Consider the following 9745-nt stretch of genomic DNA (forward strand, 5'->3'; position numbering starts at 1 on the left):
CTATTAATTTGTGGCTGAACTGTGCCAAAAAAATAAAACACTACCGTAGGATTTATCGGTGGACAAATCCCATGGTAATTTGGCTCCAAAAAGCACGTGATATGGCGCCAAAGATACCGTCGAAATAATCCGACGGTAATAAGCACCTCAATCTCAACAAATTCATTGAAAAACTGACAAAAAGTCTGACGGTAATTAGCGTCGGACGAAATAATCCGCCAATAAACAGTTTTCACTACCGTTTATACTGTCACATTCAAGACGACAGTAAATTAATTACCGGCAGATTTTTTTGATGAATCCGACGGTAAATCCAACAGTACCTAACACATTTCTTGTAGTGAATGTCAAATTGTCAATTACTAATTCAATTGAGAGTAAGAAGTTAAAATAGCGTTATTTTATTCGCAGTTTCTTCTCTCTAAAAATGACATCGTTTTTAATGTTGACATGTTATTTAATTTAACGTGTGAGATCAACTCTTGTTAATAATGTTAATAAACGAATTGATAGAATAATTAATATGACTAAATTTAAATTTTTTGAAAATAAATTTGTTTAAAAAAATTTTAAAAGCTAAATTAAAGATTATAGTTCTTTTAAAAGATCAATTTAACTATTTACTCGTAACTATTTATATATTACTGTGATCTTAAGTATTTTGGTGCTTTTTTTTATTGTTGATGTTAGAAGCTCAGTTCTGAGAAGGGAAGACATCCGAATTAAACGAACATCACCTACCTAATAAAGAATAAATAAATTAAACCCTGGGATCCTAGAAGGTTACGTTGCACATGCATACACGTCAAAGAGTTCTAAAGATTGATATGCGACTACAAGGCATTTAAGGGGGCACGAAAAATAGCATTATACAAAAAGAGAGAAGTAGTAGAAGATAACATTTTTTATTAATATTAATTAATATTTGGTTAATAATTTATTTTTATATTATTAAATTTTAAAGTTTAAAATTTTGTATTTAAAATTTAGAATATTAATTGAGTTTTAGCTAAAAATAATACAATTTATTAATTATGTAATATTATTTTCTGAAGTATTACCTAAAATTAAAGAGAATTTAGGCTTAGAAATAAGGTTCAAATATCTTTGGATGAGAATTTCAACTTATTTGCTAGGACAGTTGATGATGTGACGTCTTCACTTAGACGGTGACGAGAGTATTTATAAGAAATTTTGATGCTAAGTCAATAAGGGTTTAAATAAGTTTTAGACAAGAATAGATTAAAAAAATATCTTAGTGTTGGAATATTTATAGATTGATAGACTAAAATTTAGTTATTTTTTAGAGATCACTTCTGAAGATCATTGATGGTTAATCTCTTAAACTGCGTTTGGTAAGGAAACTAATATTGAGAGACAAAAGTTAGAAGACAAAGACTAATATAAAATGTACTCAACTGAGATATGTTTCAGTATCATGTTTGATTTAAAATAAATATAAAAATTTAAAAATAGATTTAGAATTTAAAAGGTTAAATAAGAGTATTTTTGTAATAAAATGTTACTAAAGTCTAAGACTTCACTCTCCGTCCTTAGAAATTTCGGTTCTTTGTGTCTCATTTTTTCGTGGTATTTGAAGGAATTGAAATTCTGTGTCCCAAGACTAAAATTTTATTTCTAGTCTTTCATCATCAAACATAATATTTAGTCTCAATCTTCCAATCTTAATTTCCATCTCAAAAAATAAATACAACTTTATAAAGTGGGAAGTTATCACTTTAGTTATGGGAGGAGATTCCGATAATCTTTAATTGAGAATAAGGGATAATACCTGCAAGAGACTCTTTTTTTTTTTTTTTTAGTGACTAGCAAAGACTCTGATACTTAAATTAGTAAAAATTTTAAACAAATTTTTATAAATTTGGATTTAGAAGTATCTATATATACAATAAAAAAGATATTTGTAACTTATCTTCTAATAATGTTGGGTGGTTTCTCTTCCTTTTATTTAGAAGTTGTTTGAAATCTTATATTTGAATTAGTAAGCAAATTAAATTTGTACGTGTATTTAGAATTCTGCACACAAATTGGACATATGAAGTCGACCAATGCAGCGAAATAGACTTAGATTTGATTTTTATAGATCAAGCCTTATTAATTTTGAATTTGACTCTTCATTTTTTAAATCAGAATACGAACATTGATTTAAAATTTAAGATATTTATTCATTTGTACATTAATATTAGTGTATTTTGCTAAATACGTAAATATCTCATACTTTGAAAAAGAAAATATAAATAATAATTTTTTATTTAAATTGAAAGGAAAAGCCAAGAAAATAAGCCCCCAACTAATAGTAAAGATGTGGTCATCATCAACATAGAGGGCAAAATAAAGGAGTAGTGATATTTTGCGCTCCAACGACAGCATGATGATTGGTTAATATATAGTATACTATTTTGTACCACATAACTCGTTAGTTAAGGACAAATTACATTGATATTTTCTAGGATTTGATAAAATTTGTTGTGATTATATTTATATAATGTTGAAAGAAGCTAGGATATATGTCTAATTAATCTTTCCACTTTTTAAGTACGACACTCGAATTACCGAGTCCTATATATTGGCCTATTCATATATATATATAGAGGAAGAAGAAAAAAGAAAAAAAAAAAAAATAGAGCTTGCTTGACCACAAAATCAATAGTAGAGAATAATGAATAATGCGATATGAAAGTAAAAGGACGTACGAGTACATTTGGAACCATGCACATATATCTTTGGCTTATATTGATGAGGGTCATAAAATACATAGCCACCCATGTGTTATATACTAAATGATATTATTGTTACATAGGAACAAAACTTTGGTGCCTAGCTATAGATTATGATCACGTGGATATCATCGATCTTTAATTACGAAGAAACTGATGCCAAAATGCATTTATGATTTATTGGTTAAGCTTCCTACTGTGTGTGTGGCAAGAGCTATGTAACAACAAAAAAGAAAAAGGGTTTATTAGTAATTAATAATAATAAACTATATATGAGACCCATGAACATTGTATAAAAACTTGATTCCCTTTAATTTCAATCCACTTATTGCTGTGTTTGTACTTTGTGCCCGTTATATTTTGGTACCACATTATCCTGTGCTTTAAGCAATGAAATGAATACATGAATACACCAACTATACTATAGCACGAAAATAATCATTAAGCACGAAATGTGTGCTGTCAATGAGTTATAACTTAAATGACATAGTCTCTCTATACTCATCTAAGAAGTCGCAGATTCGACTCTCTCTATCTTTGATAAAAAAAAATGTGTGCTTAATTTAGCTAGGGTTTTTAATTAAGTAGGATGTTGAAAACTATACGCGTGCCATATGTTATAAGCAGCAGCTCTTCTACTTCATTTATGTCTTCTCCAATAATAATCTATATATACCAATTATACATATCATTTAGGATAAATTAATATTTATTTCTTTAAGAATTTAGTTAAGGTTCACTGATAATATAAAGAAGTTTTATTCATGTATATATTTATATATTGTTACGTCAGCAAAATTAAAAATAAAGATAAAGTATTGTTTTAATCATTATCTAAATTTTTGTTGAAAATCAAAATTGCATCCCTTATATTTTTTATTTTGAAAATCATTCCTAACGTTACAATAAATTTTTAAAATAGTCTTTATATTAAAAAGTTTAATTTGCTAGTGACCCTTGCAATAACAAGTTGAACTCCATCCAAACCTGTTACGACCTGGCCCAAACCCTCCACGGGTCGGCCCAACCCGAGCGCCACCCGACCCGAACGGTCAAGGGTGAGGCGTCCCGCAACCGACCCGGACATCCGTCCCAGACAGCTCACTTACAGCTGTAGGAGAACGTCTCGGAAAAAGTGGGCATGTCCTTGTAGGGCCCACCTCTGACACAGTATATAAGGAGAATGTTTTACCCTTTCTTCAAGGTACGTCACACATCACTCTTCCCCCTTTTCGCCTGCACATTACTGACTAGAGCGTCGGAGTGTCTTTGCAGGTGACACCCCCCTCTCTACAAGAAGTGCTCGGGACCCCGCCTACACCAGACCGGCAGTTCACGACGAGGCGAGACCCCATTACCAACCAGTATACCAACCCGATTCGTCCGGTAACCGACCTACCGAACATTGGCGCCGTCTGTGGGGATTCGTCCATGGACTTCGTACTGGTCTAAGGTGAGACAGCCCGCGAGGCCGAGCCCGTAGGGGACCCCGCCGCGACTGCTCCCCGGCAGCGCACAGGATCCCCTCCGAGACACACAACACAACCTCACGAGAGACGCCCCTTCAGGGAAACTGGTGACAACCACGCCAGAATAATGCAAGAGCTACGCCACAGAATGCAAGACTTGGAACGTCGGCTGGCGGAAAGAGAACACGATCAGCACACCCCAGAACAAAGCCACTCCCGCTCCCACTCAAGGAGCCACTCCAGACGCACGCCCAGCCCCCAAGCTGAGTCTGAGAGCGCTGGGGAAAGGGGACGCGCGAGAAGACGCCATGACCCCATCATTTATGCCAGGCATGAGAGGCGGTGTACTACAGATCGCGGAACCGAAGACGCCCGTGGGGAGAACGACGAAGGGAGAACGACGAGAACACGAGGACCCGTGATAATGGGGGCGACCCCATTTCATCGTTCCATACTCGAAGTCCGGCTGCCAAAACATTTTGACAAGCCCACGGACATGAGATACGACGGAACGCAAGACCCTCCGGAGCACCTCACGGTCTTCGAGGCCAGGATGAACCTGGAGGGAGTGGGGGACGAGGTAAGATGCCGTGCTTTCTCGGTCACCCTGGCAGGACCTGCAATACGGTGGTTTAATAACCTCCCGCAGGGCTCGGTGACCGGCTTCGCGGACATCAGCCATGCCTTCTTAGCCCAATTCACGACCAGAATTGCAAATGCGAAGCACCCAATCAACCTGCTTGGGGTGACCCAACGACCCGACGAGTCGACCAGGAAATACCTAGACAGATTCAACGACGAGTGCCTGGAAATCGACGGGCTGACAGACTCAGTGGCAAGCCTGTGTTTGACGAACGGACTCCTGAACGAGGACTTCAGAAAGTACCTCACTACGAAGCCAGTATGGACAACGCAGGAGATCCAATGTGTGGCTAAGGAGTACATTAATGACGAAGAAGTCAGCCGGGTCGTGGCTGCCAATAAACGGCAACCCCCCTACACCCAAACCTGGCACCACGAGGGCGGAGAAAGGCGGAAGGAACACGCCAGGGACAGCGGTCCGAGCAAAACATCAAGGCCGTTTCCCCGAGTCGGGAAGTTCACCAACTACACCCCCCTGGGAGCACCAATCGTAGAAGTTTACCAACAGATAGCCAAGAAAGGAATACTGTCGAAACCCCGACCTCTGAAGGACCGAACAGGAGGAAACAAGAGCCTTTATTGCGAATATCACAAGGGGTACGGACACAAGACCCAAGACTACTTCGACTTGAAGGATGCGCTAGAGCAAGCAATCAAGGATGGGAAGCTCGCCGAATTCTCCTACCTCATTAGAGAGCCAAGGAGACGGAATCGCGACCACGAAGGCGAAGACAGGCCCCGGGCGATAAGGCGACGCCAAGAACCGGAGGGAGACGACCATGGCCTTACGGTGGTGAACGTGGTAACTGCCAGGAATTTGGCCCCGAGGTCAAAAGCGGCACAGAAGAAAGACGCCAAGGTCCTGGCCGTCTCCTCCTCATCTGCGAGAAATTCCCGGAGGCTCCCATCCACGGAGGCTCCCATCCATCTCCTTTGGTCCCGAAGACCAGTGGTTTGACGAGATACTGGAAAGTCCCCCTATGGTCATTACAGCCAGAGTCGGAACCGGCCTCATCAAGCGGATCCTCGTGGATACGGGGGCGGACTCGAACATCATGTTCCGCAACGTATTTGACGCCCTGGGGCTGCGTGACACCGACCTAGCGACCCACCAACACGGTGTGGTAGGGTTAAGCGACCACTTCATCAAGCTGGACGGGATCATCTCCCTCCCGACCTCAGTAGGACAAGGACAGGGGCGGAGGACAGTAATGGCAGAATTTGTGGTCTTGCGAGATTCCACAGCTTACAACATCATTTTGGGGAGAAAAACCATCAACGACCTTGGCGCGGCGATCAGCACGAAACTGCTTGTAATGAAGTTTGTTACTGATGACGGATCTATAGGATCCATCAAAGGAGACCTGGAAACGGCAGTCGCCTGCGACCACGCCAGCCTCTCCTTGAGGAAAAAGTCTAAAGAAGCATCAGGGGTTTTTCTAGCCGACCTGGACGCCAGAATAAATGACAAACCCAGACCCGAGCCAGAGGGGGACCTGGAAAAATTTAAGGTCGGGGACACGGAGGAGAAGTTCACGTTCATAAACAGAAATCTCCCCCATGGATTGAAGGGACCTTTAATGGAGATGATCAGAGCCAATGCCGACCTGTTCACTTGGACACCGGCCGACATGCCGGGAATAGATCCCCAACTCATGTCGCACTGTCTGGCCGTCAAGCCGGAAGCCCAACCAGTGGCCCAAAGGAGGAGGAAGATGTCGCAGGAAAGGGCGGAGGAGGTGGCCAGGCAGACGGCCAGCCTCCTCGAAGCGGGGTTCATCCGAGAGCTGGACTACTCGACTTGGCTATCGAACGTGGTCTTGGTGAAAAAGCACAATGAGAGGTGGAGAATGTGTGTGGACTACTCCGACCTCAACAAGGCAAGCCCCAAGGACTGTTATCCCCTCCCGAACATCGACGCACTCGTCGACGCGGTGACGGGGTACCGGTATCTGAGCTTCATGGACGCTTACTCTGGGTACAATCAGATACCGATGCACCAGCCCGACGAAGACAAAACGGCGTTCATAACGCCTGGAGGGATCTATTGCTACAAGGTGATGCCGTTTGGCTTGAAAAATGCTGGCGCCACGTACCAGATGCTGATGAACAAGATATTCAGCGAGCTCATAGGCAAGACAGTAGAAGTCTACGTGGATGACATCCTTGCGAAAACTATACGACCCGACGATCTCCTAAGCGACCTGGGGGGCGTGTTTGCGTCCCTCCGACAAAACGGCATGAGGCTCAACCCGCTCAAATGCGCCCTTGCCATGGAAGCCGGGAAGTTCCTAGGGTTCATGATAACCCAAAGAGGGGTAGAAGCCAACCCTGAGAAATGCCTAGCGTTTCTCCAGATGAAGAGCCCGGGTTGTATCAAAGACGTACAGCGATTGGCAGGAAGGCTGACGGCGTTATCCCGTTTTCTCGGCGCATCGGCAGCAAAAGCCCTGCCCTTTTCAATCTGATGAAAAAGGGGATAGCGTTCGAATGGACTCCTGCATGTGAGAAAGCGTTCAACCACTTCAAAGAGATCCTAGCATCACCTCCGATGCTCGGGAAGCCAATGGCCGGAGAACCACTCTACTTCTACCTGGCCGTAACAGAGGAAGCGCTTGCAGCAGTGCTGATACGAGAGGAAGGGAAAGCTCAGCAACCAATCTACTTTGTAAGCAGGGCGTTATAAGGAGCAGAGCTGAGGTATAGCAAATTGGAGAAACTGGCGCTGGCACTCCTAACCTCCTCCCAAAGGCTGAGGTAGTACTTCCAGAGCCACCGTATTGTCGTGAGAACGGACCAAGCAATTCGTCAAGTACTCCAAAAGCCTGATTTGGCAGGAAGGATGATGACATGGGCCATCGAGCTCTCCCAATATGATTTGCAGTACGAGCCCCGGCATGCAATCAAGGCGCAGGCAATGGCAGATTTCCTAGTGGAGGTAACAGGCGATCCCCCCGAGGAAACGGGCACACGGTGGAGGCTCCATGTAGACGGGGCCTCCAACCAGACGTCCGGGGGCGCTGGGGTCATCTTAGAGAGCCCAGCCGGGGTCATGTACGAGCAATCGACTAAGTTCGAATTCACCGTATCGAACAACCAAGCGGAATATGAAGCCCTCTTGGGAGGACTGACCCTAGCCAGGGAAGTCGGGGCGACAAGGCTGGAAGTGTGCAGCGACTCACAGGTCGTCACCTTGCAAGTGAACGGAAGCTATCAAGCAAGAGACCCGTTGCTGCAAAGGTATTTGGAAAAGGTTAGAGAATTGACCAGGCAATTCCAGGAAGTCACGGTCCAACACGTTCCAAGGGAAAGGAACACACGGGCGGACCTCCTATCTAAACTAGCAAGCACAAAGTCGGGAGCGGGCAACCGGTCTCTCATCCAGGGCATGGTAAAGGAGCCAACGGTCGCCCTCCATTTGGCGAAAGCAAGCCCCTCCTGGTTGGACCCCATCATAAACTTCCTGGAGCATGGCACACTACCTGATGATGAGAAAGCAACCAAAATGTTGAGAAGGGAGGCGGCCAAATATGCAATCATACAAGGACAACTGTTCAGAAAGGGACTCAGCCAACCCCTACTGAAGTGCTTGCACCCCGACCAGACGGACTACGTACTTAGAGAAGTCCACGAGGGATGCTGTGGCCACCACATCGGGGGCAAAGCCCTAGCAAGGAAGCTCATCCGAACTGGGTACTACTGGCCATCAATGATGAAAGACTCCAGGGAATTTGTCAGAAAATGCGTAAAGTGTCAAGAAAACGCCAACTTCCACAAAGCGCCGGTTTTCGAGCTGAGCCTACTGACGTCTACCCGACCTTTCGCTCAATGGGGAGTCGACTTCTTGGGGCCCTTCTCGGTCGGCCCAGGACAAGTTAAGTATCTCATAGTTGCCATCGACTACTACACCAAATGGATAGAGGCTGAACCGCTAGCCAGCATATCCTCATCCAATTGCAGGAAGTTCATGTGGAGGCAGGTGATAACCCGTTTCGGCATACCAGAGGTCGTCATTTCGGATAATGGGACGCAATTCACTGAAAAAAAGTTCACAGAGTTCCTCGCTGGCCTGGGGATAAAGCAAAAGTTTTCCTCAGTTGAACATCCCCAGACGAATGGATAAGTGGAATCCGCAAACAAAGTCATCCTACTAGGCCTCAAGAAGCGCTTAGACAACAAGAAAGGCGCATGTGCCGACAAGCTCGCTTCGGTCCTCTGGTCCTACCGGACAACCGAGCAAAGCTCCACAGGAGAAACCCCCTTTCGCCTAACATACGGGGTCGACGCGGTGATACCTGTGGAGATTGGCGAACCGAGCCCACGGCTACTTCTTGCAGGAGTAGAAGAAGCAGTGGAAAAGGACCTGGTGGACGAAACCAGAGAGATGGCCCACTTGTCAGAAACAGCACTGAAACAAAGAATAGCTCTACGCTACAACACTAAAGTCCTCAGGAGGGAATTTGAGGAAAGAGACCTCGTCCTGCGACGCAACGAAGTTGGTTTACCAACCCGAGGAGAAGGAAATCTGGCGACAAACTGAGAAGGCCCCTACAGAATCAAAGAAGTGCTCGGCAAAGGCGCCTACAAGCTGGAAAGACTCGACGGCAAAGAAATCCCGAGAACGTGGAATGCAGGTAACCTAAGGAGATTCTATTCGTAGCTTGGGCACACCGGCCAAGCGGCCTGACGAGCCAATAGATGCCTACTCCATTCACGTGTTAATTGCTAGCGATTTATCTTTATCAAATACCTGCCATGTTCACAAATTTGTCTGGCTAACGACTAATTTTTACTTGTCTAAATTCTTTTATCTACTATTCTCCAATACGTATTCCACACAATCGCGTTCTTCAACGGCAACCCGGGACTGATCACCCCGGGAGCCAGTCGGATCAT

At 44.0% G+C, this 9745-nt stretch overlaps 2 protein-coding genes across 2 annotated transcripts; both read left to right on the top strand.

The window, feature by feature from the left end:
* The first annotated feature begins 5829 nt into the window (after window positions 1-5829).
* LOC140178461 (uncharacterized) lies at window positions 5830-7535 on the top strand. The gene is made up of 2 exons (XM_072215552.1): window positions 5830-6797; window positions 7250-7535. Exons 1-2 carry the CDS (start codon window positions 5830-5832, stop codon window positions 7533-7535), a joined length of 1254 nt encoding a protein of 417 aa, XP_072071653.1.
* Window positions 7536-7694: 159 nt separating this feature from the next.
* Window positions 7695-9389, top strand: LOC140178462 (uncharacterized). Its single transcript, XM_072215553.1, has 2 exons — window positions 7695-8601; window positions 9004-9389. The coding sequence occupies exons 1-2, from the start codon at window positions 7695-7697 to the stop codon at window positions 9387-9389; spliced, it is 1293 nt and encodes a 430-aa protein (XP_072071654.1).
* Window positions 9390-9745: the final 356 nt, after the last annotated feature.

This window comes from Arachis hypogaea, chromosome 14, assembly GCF_003086295.3.
Source record: "Arachis hypogaea cultivar Tifrunner chromosome 14, arahy.Tifrunner.gnm2.J5K5, whole genome shotgun sequence".
NCBI classification, from domain to species: Eukaryota; Viridiplantae; Streptophyta; class Magnoliopsida; order Fabales; family Fabaceae; genus Arachis; species Arachis hypogaea.

What these genes read in the sequence shown, in the direction of transcription:
- LOC140178461 (XM_072215552.1), top strand. Translation starts at nt 5,830, where the DNA reads ATGGTCATTACAGCCAGAGTCGGAACCGGCCTCATCAAGCGGATCCTC. An exon ending in GACGCGGTGACGGGGTACCG is followed by an intron (nt 6,798 to 7,249) that starts GTATCTGAGCTT and finishes AGCGATTGGCAG; the next exon opens with GAAGGCTGACGGCGTTATCC.
- LOC140178462 (XM_072215553.1), top strand. Translation starts at nt 7,695, where the DNA reads ATGACATGGGCCATCGAGCTCTCCCAATATGATTTGCAGTACGAGCCC. An exon ending in TGTCAGAAAATGCGTAAAGT is followed by an intron (nt 8,602 to 9,003) that starts GTCAAGAAAACG and finishes TCATCCTACTAG; the next exon opens with GCCTCAAGAAGCGCTTAGAC.